The 18,228-nt window shown below is 39.3% G+C and overlaps 1 protein-coding gene across 1 annotated transcript in view; it reads right to left on the reverse strand.

Moving 5' to 3' along the window:
- Positions 1 to 977: 977 nt before the first annotated feature.
- Positions 978 to 18,228, reverse strand: part of LOC137342585 (runt-related transcription factor 3-like) — a 56,757-nt gene continuing 39,506 nt past the window's right edge. The window contains exon 5 of the mRNA XM_068006576.1: positions 978 to 6,482. Within this exon, the coding sequence (XP_067862677.1) occupies positions 5,959 to 6,482 (524 nt within the window). The 3' untranslated portion in view covers positions 978 to 5,958. The remainder of the gene's footprint in view (positions 6,483 to 18,228) is intronic.

The following is an 18,228-nucleotide window of genomic DNA, read 5'->3' on the forward strand; positions in this document are numbered from 1 at the left end:
TGGTGGCTAGGATGAAGTCACTGTTAGCATTTTTTAACATTTCTCCATTCAAGTTTGCCGGTGGTCTAAGAAGGTGAAGGAGAGGGAAGTCTGATATTTATGATGGTCTTGTGGGGGTATATGTGTAATTTCCTTGGTAGTTTAGGGAGTGTCTTCCCTTTTACAACTGCTTGCTTTATTTGAACTTCAGATTCTGACCATTCTGAGTTTTGGGTGGTCCTTAGTACAAATCGGTCCAGATGCCCAGTTATACTGTACTCTTAGATTCAGATCTTTCAGTTCCTTCCACCTCTTGAATAAACTTGCCTGTAGCAACCAACCACATTTGGAACTGTTGGCAGGTGGTCTTTATAAACAGGTACCCTTCTATTATTGAGACCAATACCATAAGTAAATTTCCAGATAAAAACAATTTCACTGTTATCTTTATTTTGTTTTAAAGTCTTGTAATATTTGGCAATGTTTTTTGGGGAGAAAAATTGTTAGAGGAAAAAAAAATCCTTTGGTTCTCAAAGTACCAAATGTCAGGACGGTCCATCAGTTGCAACAATGCAGCACTGGTCTTCCGTGAAGGTCCTAGATTGGAGTCCCAGTCTCAGCATACCCACTCTCATTGAGCAAGTATCCTCAGTTTATGGCTAGGAGATTTGGTGGATTACTACCCAACAGCAAAAGGTTTTAAGATAAAGTGTTCAAGGAGGTGCGGAAGAATTAGACCAAAACAGGTCCCCCCTTCCCCCCCCCCCCCAACAATGAAACAAACCCCTGTCAACTTGACAATGAAATGTAATTGATGGAGCCTGTGAAAAAAATTAGTTACCCAGATTAATAGAATCATACAGCATTGAAAAAGGCCATTCCACCCATCGCAACTGTGCTGGAAATTATCTCATCTGGCTTGCTGATGAAAGCAGCTCTGGGGAACTAAAGGAGAAAAGTACACAATGTTCTAAAAGACAAGGGTCTAAATTCATACACTTACACTGACATTGTTACATCAGAAAAAGGCCATTTTTATTGAAGCACAAGACTTAACTCCAGTGATTAATCAAGAGAACAAAATGAAAAACATCTTGACAATAGAATATAATCTATGTTGTACAGGAGTTCTAAGTACAATAATTCCATTTCAACAATATTTTAAAGCTATTTTACAATATCAAACCATGAAAAGCAGTTTTAAAGACAGAGTTCTTTTTATTTTATTAATGTTAGAAGAAAGCAACTATTTGATACAGCCAAAGCATAGAGCAGTGGCAGAAATGGCATGAGGAAGTATACTTTTAAAATAAAACAGGCAGCAGTTTAATTGCACACAGTAATATATGGCAAGCATTTCATTATTTTGCTATGTTTATAGAATGTACATTTATGCGCAGAAAATGTTTATCTTACAGATTTAATTCTCCTCAATTTTTAAAATTTTTTTAGGTTGTTATCTTCAAGCATGGAAACCTAGACCAAAAATAAAGATTTTGTTTTTAAAAAAAGAATCACAGAATTACACATCATTACCGCTCCTCCCCTAGAAAACAAGATACCTATAATTGTGCTTTATTGATCTGATTCTCGGTAGGGGTGCACATGGGAACCAGGCCTAAGAAGCAAGCCAAACCTGATATGGATGTTTTGGATGAGAGCTATACTTTTGGCTCAAGGTAATAGCAAGTTCTAAGCAAATATTCAGGGATATCAAAAAGTGACAGACTCAAATTGAGACCCAAAAATAGATATGTGCATACGACATTTTCCGTTGGACGTATATATGATGTTGCTTTGTTGGCTTGATTCTCGTGCTGGGTTCAATGAGATTGTCCCTCTTGTTCAGGTGGAATTGAACCACTGAAGAAAACTTCAACCTCTCAGCCCACCCCCATATACACTGTAATGGTCACCAGATGTGTCAGGTACAAATGATTTGTCATATTATCTGAATACCTGTCCTGCGGCTTCTAATCTAAATATTTCTGCGGATCTGTGGCTGATTAAATTACATTTCCAGTCACAGTGGGGAGAAGAAAGAAGCTGTGGCCAGGCAGCGATTAGCAACCATTAAATACTGGTTACCAAATAAGGATAACAGAAAGTGGCCAAAATGTGCGATTGCTTTACACTTGCTTCAGACTGGTTGTTAATTGGCCATGAGCCCAATGTCTTTGGCTATCAGGTATTTTAGGCTCAGTGGGCTATTGGCTGTTACAAAATAAGGGAATTCCTATCCCATGCCCCCACTGTGACTCACTGTATTGAGCTAACTGGAAAACCCTTGTGAGGATGAAGTTTGCAACATTTGATACATCTGAACAAATTGATATTGTACTTTGCTTTCCAGGTTGCTGCCTGCAGCCTAAACTCACAGCTTAGAATAGAATTGTCACTTCTCTAGTAAGAAAAAAAAATAATATTCCAATCTTTTAAAATACCAGCTTGGCTGATAATTAATCTTTTGAAAACAAATATATTCAATTATTAAATAGGATGGAATTTGCACTGACACAAACTTAAAAGCGTGTAACCCGACACCCTTGTATAAGTGCTACTGCTTAATCCAAATAAGATACATCTGTACAGAAATATAAACGTCTGTATGTGGACAGCTTCCAGCTCCCACTCATAATAAATAAATTACAAAGGAGACTTTAGGCTTAAAAGAGATAAGCTGGAAAAAGTGAAGCTGGCACTGTTTTTTTAAAGAGACAGGTCGTCTATAGACCCACTGAAGCTACAAGACTGTAATCAATAAGATTATATTTTGCTTCTCTTTTTGGAAAATAAATATATTTATACCAAAGGTATGTAATACAAACCATTGGCTAAAAATGTATTGCTTTATGTCAACCGAATAACATCTGTGGGTGAACATATTACTTGTATAACATCTTGGATGTCAAAATAGCTTTCACATGGTTGAAATGTACCGTTTAGCAAATGTAGTCCTAGTCTAGATCCATGCCTATGGAATAAGGAACAATGGGATACTGAGTACTGTTCAGTCTGCAAAACCTTTAAAACCTACTTGCACTTAAGTGAGGTCTTCCCCACTCTCTACATATGACTAAGTATACCAGCTTAGGCTCTTTTGCCATGAAACAACAATGTCCATAGCATGCAACGGGTAGAGAGACTTTGTAGTGGCATCTGTGTCCTATCTGAATGCTTACTGTGAGCCGTACCTTACTGAATTCCCAAGACATAATCTTGAATGTTCAGGGAGATACTGCAATCATGAAAGTCATGCGTTTTATAACTTGATGACATTAAACGTACCTAACTGAAGATTTAAAAAACACTACAATCTTTTTGTAAGAAATTGTGCTGAGCAAAAAAAAATGGCAAATTATAATTAACCTTAAAAATTGTTTACAAATACATAGAAATATCAATTTAATCAACTTGGATTTTAAGTGAGACATTAATAAAAAAAAGTCTTACTCATTGTTAGTGTGCAAGCCTCATTATGAAACAAAAAAAATCAAGAAGCTAGAATCAAGCAATTATTTTTAAAAGTTTTTGTTAGATTTTAATTCCCCGACTGTGACTGGATGATTTCAAAATATAGGTGCAACAAAGCTTTCAATTTCTCACATTAATCATCCAAATAATCCCTGATAGAACAGACCCATAGGTGAGTTGTTAATGGCAAAGGGCCCAGATGTAGACCCAAGTTAATATAATTGTATTTTGTAGAATGCCAGTGACTGCTTACAGATTAATTTCCAATTAAACGACGACATATGCATGAGTGCTTTACATTGGAATTTAGGGTAGCTCAGTTGATTGAAGGATGGTCACTACACATCAAGTTATTAATTTAACAAACCTATCCTTAATTCCCTGTTAAACGAACAAGTACATACACACCTTCAGCATGTTGAAGAAAATTGCTCTGCAGATGAAGAAACCAGAAGGTTTCCTCTTGGCTTATGAGAGTGATGTAGTAAGTGTAGCACTGGCTGGCTCATGAGGATAACTAATCATGCTATCATATCCTATACTGAGTATAAAGAGATGGTGGGAAGACATTTGAAACATGGGACTGGATGGAACACAGCTAGGATTTAAAAAATACAATGAAAAAGGAAATTTAAAGATACCCCTCAAGAAACCCAGACTTCTTTAGACTATATGTTTGCCATTTACTGGTCTGTTCAATAAGAATTATTCTGGGTGACCAAGAATGCATTGTACCTTTTTTAAAAAAAATCACCTTAACCAGAAGTATTGCTTTTTCTTAAATGAATAGCAATGCTTCACTATACACTTTTACGTAAACAATCAAAAATCTGATGAAATTACCACAAAGCTACACTATTATTATTTGAAAAAGTACTTACATTTTGGTCAAATCATTTTTTTTTAAAAAAAGGTGCAACAACTCACAGGGTACCGAATGTAAAGTATGGATGACCAACCAAAAGCTTTGTTGTAGCATTGCTTTTGTAATACGTACTACACATGCACATCAGCCATGCAAGGGCTCATATAGGACAGAGGCAATCTCTACTGATGTGCCATTAAATTGTCACCCTGCTATATCCATAAGAGCATATACTTATCACAAATCCACCAACTATTTAAAGAATTTCACCGGCTGATCAGTTGCACTGTGTGTTTCAGTGCGTTTTATGTTGCAGTCCACAGTGAGTGAAATAATCAATTGGACACTGATTTAATCTACTCCTGGATCCATCTGCGCATGTATCTAGTTTTCTTCTATTCAGTGGTGAGCATGAAGAAATATTCTGCTATTTATAAACATATAATGGACATAAAGACATTTGCAGCTCATTGGTGGAGATTAACTCAAACATTAAAAATAGCTGTTTCTGCCAATATAGTATGCAATACTTCAGCTAAAAAGACAGTGTTCCAAATCAACCTACACAGCTTGCACTGAGGAATGCAGCAATACCGAAATCACAGTTATTTCATGAATATAGCCCTGCCCACTGTGGTGAGGGGGGTGGGGGGGGTTAGATGTAAATAGTTTTCTTTAAGGATGCCAAATTACTGGTCTAAAATATTTCTTAAGCTAATATACGGGGTTTTCAGGAACATCTCCAAGTGCGTCCTTCGGTGGGGACCTAAGTTTTTGATTTGGTCCTCATCCATCACGCAAAGACCGTAAACTGAAGCACTCAGGCTTGGGTGACTATAGAATAGGAATGTCTAATGCTTTGAAAATCAACTGGCTCATTTGCCACTGCCTCATTGAAAAAAAACATAGAGAATAAGATCAAAACACAATTTTCCAAAGTTTACTCAACAGTCATTAGATAATGCCTTGTGGCCTGTATTTTCTGTTTTTGGTCTTTATGAGAACTTTAGCATGGCTTGTTTGAACCTCTGATGATACATACAAGTACTGTGCATGTTAGAAAGGTAAGAATGGAGGTAAGACCACAAGATTCTTCTAATCGTTACACAGTAGTCTATTGAAAGAGGCTTATCTTATTTTTGATAGCTGTGGCAATTCTGTGCAGGTTAAGAGAATGTACTGTCTTTTTAATTCAGTTTAAAAACACAAGTGCCGAAACACTATGTGGCACTGGTCCCACCATAGCAGAGAACAATCCAGTATCCACATGGCCAATGGCAACTATATAATTACAACTGACCAACAAATGATAGTTGCAAGAGGCTAAAATTTTAATTATATCCAATCCTGTTATTTGTGAAATGAGATGGTCATCATCTCTGGTTGGAAGTCACTTTGACTTGGTGGATATTTGGCCACCATAAGGTGAGCTGATTATTTTCTGCCACGGTTCATCATTTTACTGTACGTATATACAATAGGTATGGTTAGCCAAAATCATACTCTGTACATGGACATATTAGGATATTTTCTTTCCACTATTCTCTCAACTACAGCTAGAATGAATTAAATGTACACAGAGAGAAGGTATTCTTGATTCTTGAACAATTACTGTTTGTTGCTTATACATCTTTGGTTGTCTAATATGGTCTCCAGACCGATTCGTCCATTCGCCCTGTGGTGGTCATTGCTGTTGGAGAATTGCTTTGGCTGCCATCAGCATCCACAACATCACTCTGATTGGCCAAATTGGGATTCATGAGTGTGCTTCCACTAGATGCACTGGGGCAAGAAGGCAACATTCTAGTAGGTGAGCGTTCGCCTCCTGCAACCATGGAGAATTGGTACGATCCAGCAGAGGTGCCATAGTAGAGATGATATGGTGAGGCACTGGTCTGAAAGGGTCCACTTTGGTTCTGGGCTGATCCAGGATAAGGTGGCGGCAAGTAGGTATGGTACCGAGCTGTGGCTGCCATGCCTGTCATGCTGATGCCCCCAATGCCCCCTGTGGATGGAGTGGCGGAGTAGGTGAAGGCAGCAGCAGACATACCGCCAGGATAGTGCATGCGAGGATCTGAAAAACGGGATTCTGTAAGCGAAGACAGTCCAGGAAACTGACGTTCAAATTGGCGAGGGTCTGCGAATGGGCTGATGTCAGAGGTTCCTATGGGGAAAAGCAAATTAAAGTAAATGCATGATAGGTCATTGTATGGCACTAGCATTTCAACTCTTGAGTTCTTCTAATATTGTCAGAGAAGCTGTACTTTATATTGATTTACATTTAAACCCTCTCTGGTGGACGTAAAAGGTCCCATGGCCCTGTTGGAAGAAGAGCAGGGGAGTTCTCCCAGTGTCCTGGCCAGTATTTATCCCTCAACCAACATCACTGGTCATTTATCTCATTGCTGTTTGTGGGATCTTGCTGTGTGCAATTTAGCTGTCGCATTTCCCTACGACAGTGACTGTGCTTCAAAAAAAAATCCCTTTAAAATGGCGAGTGTTGTCTCAGAGACATTTTAACTAATTTATGACCACAAAAGGGTTAAATCAGAAAAGTATGAATTCAAAGCAGGAGAAATAAAGAAGTAAAAGATCAATTCACTGAACCGTGAATGTGCTCAGGCTTCTTATTTTTTTTATCTCGAATTGTTTGTGTTCAGTGCAGCACCATTTGGAAGTGATTGTAAAATCCAGCTGCCTCATTCTAAAAAATACAAACATGCTCATATTATATTATAACCTGCTGCTGAATAAAAGCCTTGTGAGTACAGAACTCTGCATAAACAATCAGAAACTGCTTCAATGTTGAGCAACGCTACTGGTCAATGAGGGACTGCTAAACCCAAACAGGAAAGCAGCCAGCCAAAGCGCTGAGTCACAAACCCAAGCAACAGACTGTGTGCGGCTGGAAACCCCATGACTGCAATGATTTTCCATGTGGAATAGCTTACACAACTACAACAGAGCTGTCATTCTGCACGATCTGTGTATGCTATCAATCCGGCATGATTCCAAACAGGCCACAACAACGAACTGAAATACATCAGCTTATTACTATGACTTTTTAAAAAACTAGTGGTTATTTATTATATTGTACCATTTTGTATCTCAATCTGCTTATTTCTATATTTTTCAAAAGCACCAAACCAGTTCCTATATCTTTATCTCATTTTATGCCATAAACAAGTTTGATTTCCTATAGATTTCCAGGTTTCGAGCATCATGGGTAGCCACTATCTGAACAATTGTGCACCTATCGCAGTAACTTCCTTAACATCAAGAATGTGTAGGAAATCAGAATGATAAATCAGGGTGGAGATTTCCACTGGTTGCGCCAGGTGGAAAAGGGACAGCAGCGCCCCCGAAAATTGTGGTGAAAAGCATCCTGTTCCCGCTCCCAATCCGGCTGACGCCATCCTGAAAGGGGCCTACCACTGGGCGGCTGGAGTGCCTGCCTGTTTCAGATGGTAAGCCCTTTTAATATGCCAATCGGGGCCCTATATAGGATCTTAATTGCCACTTTGAGAGACAACTGGGCAGAGCATGTGGCATTTTATCTGGCGGTACAGTTGATTAGAGGACCAAAAATGGTAAATTTAAAATTACTTTTGTGGGGCCAGGAGGAGCAGGAGTGCTTGTCCGGAGTGTACAAGAATAATGTGGGCCGTTGTCACCCTGGCCTCCACCCCCTCCATGCTCACGATTGAATACTTCAGATCATCAGAAATCTGAAGTATTCAACTTTCATCACCTGGATTACATGGAAAACCAAAATTGAGATTACAACACTTCAACCCCACCTAGTTCTCAGGTGATTGCATTTCCAGATCGATACTGAAATAAAAATAAAGTATTCTAGATGTTGAGAGGTAAAAAGGCAAACTTTCCCATAACTAGATTTTGCAGTGAGTTTTGTGTTCATTAATGTTACAGTATTCGAGATGAAGGGGGTAATTTTAAACTAATTCACCCATCGGGAAACTGATGGGATCAGGTACGACGCTGGTTTACAGCCCGCTCGATTTCACTCTCCGGTATCCCAACCAGCGTGTTAGGTTAAAATTACCCCCGAAGTGTTTTCCCCTGTACACCACGTGTACTTACAGCATATGGGTGAAATCTGGTTAATACACCAGATGAAAGCAGATTGATTTGCAGAAGATTATGGCTTGAGGAACTCTGATAACACTTAAAAATAATGCCACAAACTGTTAACTGTATTTCTATTTACATTATATACAGCCTGCAATAGATTAGCATTGTTCACAACACAGTAGAACCAAGTCGAAGGTTCCACATAAATAAGTCTGTGAGGGATCACCCCCATCTGGGCAAGCAGTAAAATCACTTTAGAGTAAATTCAGTGCTCTCAAGCTCCAAGCAGGTAGCCATGAATTGGGGCTCGTGTTTCAGCCATCATCTCTGCTCTCTTCAAGCATGCTTTCTCTACTGACAGCACTGAATTTTCTCTAGTGATTTTCCATGATAGTTTTAAATGAGTTGCCATTTGTTTGGCATTACTGGGGAGACCATTGCACGTGTAGAGGGGAGGGTGGGAGACCACAGTTGGTCAACAAGATTATAGTAGGGTTAGCTGCCATAGAGCCAGCAGATCTACGCATAAAGACATGTCTGCTCTTGAGCATTGTGAAATAACATCAGCTGAAATAATCCAGTGCTGAAACATTTTGTAAAGAGGAGTTTTCAACTGACAGCACAGCCTCCTTACAGTGAAAATAAAACATAGCCAGAAACAACGGCTCAACTGATGAACTTAGATCAGATTTTAGCAATATTTCTACAGTATACAGGGAAACTTAAAAAAAGGAATAACAACTCCTCCCGATGAGTAAAAAAAGAAACAGGCTGGCTGTTTGTGCACTGTAAGAAATAGAGTTCCTGAGGTGCCGTTCTCGGTAAAAGCTATGATTCCTGTCAAGTTTGTCACCACCTCAGTCTGACTTTTCTGGCAAGTACACATCATGCCACAGGGGCAGACTGTTAATCAGCACACTTGAGGCAGTTTACAACAGTATAATTAAATGATGATATAAAGTCTGAGCTTTAGGGTGGACTGTAGGTGTGAGGCAGTAATTTAAAGAAAATTACTGCTCTCAGTAATCAAAGTCTAAACTGAAAGAAACAATGAATTACAGTGAACCCTTTCATCTTTGATTAAACAGCCACGTGTCTTTAAGCAGGCAATGTGTTTTACAAAACCAACAAGGTTATTTATTTAAAAATGAATTTACCTCTCGCTTCCCAACTTTACATTTTTATTTAGCTCACTCTGTACTACGAGCCATTCCCTGGCTGTATATTCAGTGGCTGTGCAAGAGCAGCCTGGGATGACTCACTCACCAACTTCCTCACCCTGTGGGGATGCATGAAACCTCCATTAGATTCCTCTGCTGTGGGCAAGATTTGTTACTCAAACAGGTCATTGACCTGCTCCCTACAATTGTTACCATAGTCACTATGACAAGTTATCCAGGTGAAGGGCCGATTTTTAATAGATCCCTTATTTAAATATAATTGAAAATTGGCATGCAGGCAATACAATCATTAACAGAATATGTTTGAAACTGTAATGCCTGATGTTGATGTTCCAATATGAGATAGCTCTACCTGAGCACACTGTAACTGACAGTTTCTGTTAGTTTTGATACATCTTTTATGTTTTAATTACTAGAGAATATGGGTCACAAGTAAGTGCTCAAATGCAGCCTATTCTATATGAATGCATTTTAGTAGGGTCTTTCTGTATGTTGCCTACAAAACAGATTGATTTTCCATGTGTTTTCTGAGTTTCGCAACACAAAATTGACAAGTTTTCATGCCACAATTTCACTTTCTGCATTTAGTATTCACCATACCTTTTCCGTGTTTCATATCTTATGGAAATCCTGACAATCTTGTATGTTTCCAGTATTCACTGGTTCTTAGTGAACTATTCTGCAGTGAAGCAAGCACACAATTTTGTCATTCCAAAGGGAGCCTTTCATTCAGCTACAAACAACTTTGGAAACCATCGACACTAACTGAAATGCAAAGCCAATTTGTTAATAAATCACGTTATCAACACACGGTGGTTCAGTGAGCTTTGCTGTAGTTTTGCCAAGCTGGCTCACTCGTTTCTGAAATCTGCTCGACTCAAATTTACATCCGGAGATATCTTTAGAAAAATAAGAGAGTACCTCTAAATGCACTGATCTCGTATGATTACAGTAGGTAATTCTGCTGAAACTATCCTTTGCCACAAAGCTCTTCTTTCTTAAAGAGTCAATAAAAAATATACCTTTTCATTGTAGTCCAGGTTAGAGGGAAATTAGTATGAGATTATAGGAATTGGTTGTTTGAGCACAAGAAAAGGTAAAATCAATGCAGTTGTTGCTTAAAAATGAGTCTGATCCTAGCACTGGCACAGTAAATGTCTTTTGTTGTTGACTGGATCACACCACACACATTTACCTCATGAGCTTCACACAATCCAAGACATTAATACCTCACCTGGACTTGTTAACATGGTGGTAACTGTAACCTAACCACATTGGTCACCAGCCCAATTTTAGAAAAAACCTTTTGAGTTGTATTTAGTCAGACAACTAATTTCACTGTTTTGGTTCCCACCCATAGAAACATTCAAGAAGTATTCATTTTTAGTTTGAATCTTCTTATTTTACTTTGGTCATAGTAAATGTTTAATTTGAGGGAATATTTGGGCAATGAGAACTGAAATGACTTTTTGGCCATTCTCTTTCTCTTTTACACATACACACACACCTGCCTGTATCCGTGCTATCTTCTTCAGAAGAGAGGAAATACAATTCCAGGCCACCAAACTTCCATACATCTTGTTAATGCTGCTCAGCAGACAATGCGTTAGAACAGGCCCTTGAGTAGAATGTGAATTCACCCGATGTGCTTCTCCACCCAGAAAGTTTTCTTTCTAACCCCTGGGCTGATCAGTCAAAATTGGCAAATTCTTCCCCTGGCAAGCCTGAGGCCAAATGTCAGCCAAGAACAAGATTTGAACTCTGGTCTCCCAGTTCTATCACTTTAGTCCTGTAAATGCTTATAAGCTCATTTTACTTCGGATACTTAACATGCTTTGGAGGGAAAAGATCTCCATGCCTTTCCAAAATCCCTGAGGTGAAAGAACAGTATTTAGGATGCTACCCAGCTTACCATTAGCCTACTTTGAGCATACATTCAAGCTAAGGTCCCAGAGGTGAGAAGACAGTGCTTAGTATGCCAGCCAGTCTACCATCAGAGAGAGGTGACTATTATACCCACTGTTTGGGTTGAATTCAAATTAAGGTTCCAGAGATGACTAGTGTTTTAACCCACTGTGTTTCTGGCATGAGATGGAAGAAAAACTATCTTGAGAAGGAGAATAAGCTTAATTTCCATCCCACTCCTATGTGACTGTAACTCGAAGTGTGCAGTAAATGTTTAGACATGAGGGTGGGGAGGGGTTGCTAGAATGGCTGGTAACATTTTATTGGTCTGGTTTGAAAAAGCTTGAAGATTTTTAAATAATGTTCCTGCTTTTGGTTGAAAGGTGCTGCTGTTGAGTTTCCAATATGCACTAGCTGTGAAAGATATGCCTCTTTCTCCGAGTTATTGACCAAACTTCTCTATTCTTTCCTTTTATTAGCATGAACAAACACTAAACCTGGCTTACTGCCTGGTTCACAGAATGGCAGACACATTCATCAATCACCAGGTATGTCGTTAAGAAGGAAAATAATTCCTGACAACACTCACATAAGTGGGATTAATGATTTGTGAGAAAACGGTTCTCTAATAATACAACGTCTAGGAATTTCTTGTGTTAAACTTCGTTGGTTGGAAGATATATATTGACCCTCTGTGTGATAATAAAAATGAACAATTTGCAAACCGACCTGCAAAGGGGAGATCGCTCTGTTAAGTAAAGACAGAACCCCGACTACAGAATCATAAAACCATAGACATTTATAGCATTCAGTCCTTCATGTCAGTGCCAGTTCTTTGCTGGAACAATCCAAAAGTAATCCCACTGCCCTGCTGTCTTCCCATTGACCTACATCTTTCTCTGCTTCAAGTGCCGATCCACTTTTATGATTCTTCTTTGATCTGATCTCTTAACCGTTAAAGTCACAGTAGCTTAAAAAGTGTTGTTGTGATATTAGTGGATGAATGTTGAATGTGTTTGTATGACAGTCCTCTGCCATTTTAGTGCAGGCTACCTCTTATTTGAAATAAGTTAGCATCTCCACTAAAATAGTGGACAAAGAAAATCAGATCAACATGCTCAAGAATCCACCTGCTAATATCACAAGCAATAATTTATTGTCTTCATGAAAAGAAAGTTTCATGAATTTTTATTTGGAGGAAGCAGAAGCAGAAGCAGAATTCACTTCCATCACAAAGGCCCTGTGCACCAGAAATGAGATACGTTACAACACAATTTTCCTCACTGTTTGTAAGACAGAAACTTGTTTGGTAAACAATCTTTAATCAAGGTTTTGCCCCTTTAAAGTATTAGTCTTTGTTCTGTTACCCCTATAGTTTATTCAGTAAAACAAAGGTTAATATTTTCTTCATAGGTAGGATGAAATGAACAGCACCGGAACAGGGGAAGTTTTAACTCCCAGGTGTGATACTGGCTGGGTGAGCAGAAGGCCTGCCCAGGAAAGTTTAAAACTTAACTTACAGGGCTTCGTCTTCATTCAGACCAGGTTTCACTGAGCGGGGCATTCGCGGCGGGAGCCCTGCTCGGTCTGTACGTTATAGGACTCCTATTTGCATAAACGTATGAAGAGTCCGCCTGGTTCAGGCAGGTGCCTTGGCCTCTGATAAAACAACAGCGTTGAAATTGCCAAAGGGTGGAAATGGAATGGGAAACTGACCTACTCCATCTTAACTCCTGCTCCGCCTAGTTTCTGCCGGGCGGGGAAGAGGGGAGGAGTATAATCCCCCACTCTGGTCACTATACTGTGCCTACTTAGAGATTGAGTCTGTATGTACAGAACTTTACACGTGCACAACAGGCACAGTAGTTTTACTGTTTATTTCAACCATGTCTTTAGTGTGGGTGGCCTCCCTGGAGATGTGTTCTGCACATGCCAATGGCTGTGCACTACTGGGTACCCATTTAATCAACCTCAGCTGTTGCTCTGAGGATTTGCAGCAGGCACTCACAGAATGGAAAATTCTGAAAGTCACAAACATCTACACCAGAATCATTCATTTAACTCGTTCTGCATGAACAAGGCTCCTCCTAACACTGCACATTTTAACTCTAGCACAGGATTCCATTCTGCACTAGATGTTCTAGTGTAATAACACATGGAATATAAACCCTACCTTTATACCAGGCTGGACGCTCACTTTTCCAAATGGGACTTCACATCTGTTTGCGACTACAGTTGAGGATAATGTGTTAGCACATTCCCGGAGTTGCATCTTTGAACTCTATGATTTGTATTTATGCAATTGGAAATGGCAGTGTGGGTAGTAGAGTGTCATCATTCACTGGTCACAAGCTCTACACAATCCCTCAGTCTGACACTGCACAGCTACTCACTCATTAACCTTCTAACCTCACACCTGCTTGTCCTTCTATTGCCTGTCATCTTCAAACAGCTGCTTTTTTCTCCATTGTCACTTACCCCCTCAGTCCTCCCTCCCGAGCGACTGCCTACCACCTCTCAGCCGCTTGCCCCAGTTCTCCTTTAGCTGAGTCGATGGGCAGTGCTGGAGCAGATTTATATCCAATTTCAAAAAAAAACTCTCCACGTGTTCAGTTGATAGGAGGCAAATAAGTTTGTTTGGTAAAGTAAGCAATTTAAGGGAACTGTAGTCTATTATCAACACCATCTGCAGTCATTATCCTAAGTAACCACACAAAGTAACTAATGTGGGCAGGAGGTAGCCCCACCTTCAGCCCACGCTGACTTTCATTTTTATTTTCTGATGGGTTTCATTTTATTTGATTTTGTTCGTGGTGTAAAACCATGGTACATTGACTTTGGGTGTCGCACTCAATTACTTCCTCTACTGTGAGTACTTTTAAAATAAATTTATATTCCTGGTACCATCTCAAATATCAGCCTGTTTATCACAGGGTTTCATTTGTTTTTTCTCTACCTTTTATTTGTGAGGGACACTACCTGTACACAGGTAGAGCAAGAGGCCAAGCAGGGCAATCTGATCCAGACTATTGGTGCTAATGGCTTTCAGCATTGTTGACTTGCTGAAAATAGCTTTGATTTGACTTGCTGACATTATGCTCAGCTCATGAGGTTTCACTGTCCTGTAACCACTTTCAGACCTCAAAAGAGTAAAAGCCCTGAAAAAGGGTGCATGTGCCTTTGGAGGTACTGCATTACCCCAGGGTGTGAAAAAAGCACAAATATTAACAGCGCTGCATCTAATCGAAATATCAGAGAAAGAACCCTGAAGTTGGATTTGTGGAATATGGCTCGAATGATGCCGTGTTTTAATTCCTGTCTCGATAGGAGTACAGTGTAATGCAATCACTATTATGAGCTGCGAGGAATGTAGCTTTTGGTCTGTTTCATAATATAACCACAGCCCCGTGCCAAACACCCTGCCTGTTCTTTGAATTTCCATAACTGCATACTGTTTTTATTTTTGCTTCCGGCACCACATCTAAAACTTCTCTCCCCCAGTTAAAAAGTAACCAATACAGGCTAGACATTACTCCTGGCAATATTAGGCAGATAATGTATTTGCATGACATTCCTCTGTCCACTATCTTAAAGCAGGTGTTGACCAGTTTAAAACAAGCACGTTAACATCTCTGTTAAAATAATGAACAGAGAAACGCCACACAAATGTGTTAATTGTTTGTCCACTAAGATTGGCAACAATTATTCCTAGCTTTTATCTTTTTCAAACCGAAGCGCAAAGTCACAAGATACGCACAGATGAGGAAGGCCATTTGGCTCATCTAAGCTCATCTATCCTGAAAGACTTCCTAACATAGCATCCACCTGCTTCTTAAAAGATTCCAGGGTTTTGCACTTCACTACTCTACACAGAGGTCCATTCCATGTGTTGATCACCCTTTGTGGGAAAAGGAATTTCCTGACCGGTTTGAATTTGTGTCTCCTTGTGCTAATGTCATGGTTTGGTTTGAAATACCTTTTTCCATATTTATTATCTTATATATCTCTTTAAGGTCACTTCCTTTCAAGTCCAAAAAGCCCAAATATCTCCTGTCTTTCCTCATGACTCAGTCCTCTGATACTGGGGATCAGTCTCAAGGCTCTTCTCTGTATTGCCTCCGGCACTTAACTGTCTCCCTGTCTCAGTGACCAGAACTGTACCCAATACTTAAGGGTGTGATCTGAGCAGAGCACTATACAGTTCCAGCCAATTTTGTTGTTGTTTGGAGACAGACCGAGTCAGGCTAAGGGTACAGATAAGGAAAACATTCTCCTTGGTCCTTTCACTATGGAGGACTCCATTGTGAGACTTTAACATGTTGTTCCCTCCACTCCTCAGATTTTGCTTCCTTTACTTCCTACTGGAGCTACTTGCTGCCAGGACAGTGGATGGTACAATGATCCATATGCAGCTCACTTCTCCATGACCACTATCAATTCTGCTCTGTGATCAGTTGACAAGAAGCTTTGTCAATTTCCATTTCCCTCTTAGGATCTGTTTATCTACCAACCTGATCAAGAAAATGCACTTGGAACAGAGGCAGAGAGATTCAAATAACAGGCAGCCAAACGATTTTAACCAACGTCTGTGTTAAGGACCATGTCAGAGGCCATTTATTTGATTTTTTTTGTTCCTATTTCCTTGAGATTTTAATTTTCATAATGATGCAAAAGAAAGGTTTAATGGGATGAATCTTGTAGCACTCTTTGCCTCCTCAGAAAGGTGTGCCTTAGTCTGTTTTGTTCGGTTTATTTGAAAAGATTTTTCCTTTTTCTCTTTTGGGCTAGTATTGCTCCACTAAAGGAATGCTGTGTGTTTGTTTTTTTATGTAAAAAGGAATTGGTCTGATCTCCACCTTCTATTCTAATTGTTTTGACTGGAAAAGCACCAAAGTGGGTGTGTTTGTCGTTAAGTAAAAATGCATGCGTGGGCGTATATTACTGGCAGTATGAGAACAGCAACATGGACAGGGCATGAGTAGTCAAGCAAGCATTCCATTACAAATATATCTCGAGATCAACAATCACACTGTCCCATAAGTCCATTAATGATGCTTAACTTATTCCTTCAGGAAATGTTGTACTTTGTTATTGTGAAAGGGTATTTGCATCATGAGTACTGAGCCTTCATAGCAGCCTGTACATGAAGACAGGCTAAAGGCGGGGAATACACAATAGATAATCACCAGTGGCGGTTAGGTCTCTTATATCAGGATTACTTTTCAACTTTGTTCTAAATATGCTGTGATGTGATGCATGGCACATGGATGTCATTTGTGTCATTAAAACATCACGTCACTTGTATAAGACATCATAAATATGCGCCAAAAGTGGTAATGGCATGTAATTTGTCCAGCAATATGCCAAAACCAAGAAATAATTCTTTCAGATCCAAAATGATGGCAAATCTTCTTTAAGCTGCGCACGCTGCAGCTGTACAAGTAGTTGTGACATAGTCTTAGGTCAGAAGTGGTTTATTATTTGGTAGACTGCCAAGTTGTATGCTTGGATTAGGAGGATGTAAATAAGATGCTTCTACCTTGATTTCTAGATTGCTAAACTAGATGGAAGGAGTTGTTTTTGTTGAGATTCTCTGGTTGGATTGGGCACCTGTTCATCTACAATTGCCTGGGTCATAAACCTTTGGTTTATACCTCCTTTTTGACATCACTTTTTATACTATTTATCATTTTCACAAAGACATTAATGAAAATACTTTGCTAATTTCTGGAACTTCCAATTCAAAAAAGGGGGATAAATTCCTTCTGTTGATTCATTTTATTGAAAAGTCCGTGAGAGTACCAAATGGAAAAAAAAGACTCAGTAAAATTGTCCACAGGAGGAATTTCATTCCTAAAGTTTGTTTTATTGTGCTAAAATGCAGCTTCCTGCAATGTGCACAAATGGTTACACGTGGACATAACAGAAACAATCATTAATGTGATGAGTCTTTTTGTTCATTTGAGCTGCAAAAGCTTTGTGAAACCAAGGTATTATTCAAGTGCTGGTTACATACCTTTGAACCAATACATTACAAATTGTCACTGTAATGCAGTAAATCCCTCTATGTAATATGAACACAGGGTTATAGTAGATGGTGCATTATCATGAAGCTGTTTTGTGTCCTTTCTTTAATAATCAGAGAACCGTAGATTATGTATTTCATACCAGAACTCACAACATAGCTGTGTTATAATAAAGTTGTTTTTCTACCAGGGGGCCATCAATAATGTGCGATATAGCCCTGACGTATATCAGAGAGAGCTGGAACAATGGGTTACTGTGCATAGTTTCAGTGATGTGGTGTGCTGTTGTTCAGTTCAGTAACTACTGTTCTGAAGTATGATAAGAACAATGTACTGTAGGGGACAATGTACTGTAGGGGGCTCTACACTGCTTTCAGCACCTGCTGTACCTAATTGGACCTTTTTACAAATACTGCACATAGTTCAGTTCTGGACTTGTCTGACGTGTTTTTTGCACAGACCCTAAAAAGATGGATCGAATGGTGTCACAAGAAGCCAATGTGAATCTGAGCATGGATTAAATTACACTGAAAACAGTGGACTTGAGTAAAGGAAGAAAACTTGAAATCAAGGCACCAGTGTAGTCAGTGCAGGAATGTCAAAAAACTTCTCACGACCATAACAAATAAGAAGTATTATAGCTTGTGACCATACTCCCTCCCTACATTAATGCCATTGATTTTATGACGAAGGATTGTATGGA

This window comes from Heptranchias perlo, chromosome 26 (genome assembly GCF_035084215.1).
Source record: "Heptranchias perlo isolate sHepPer1 chromosome 26, sHepPer1.hap1, whole genome shotgun sequence".
In the NCBI taxonomy this organism is placed as follows: Eukaryota; Metazoa; Chordata; class Chondrichthyes; order Hexanchiformes; family Hexanchidae; genus Heptranchias; species Heptranchias perlo.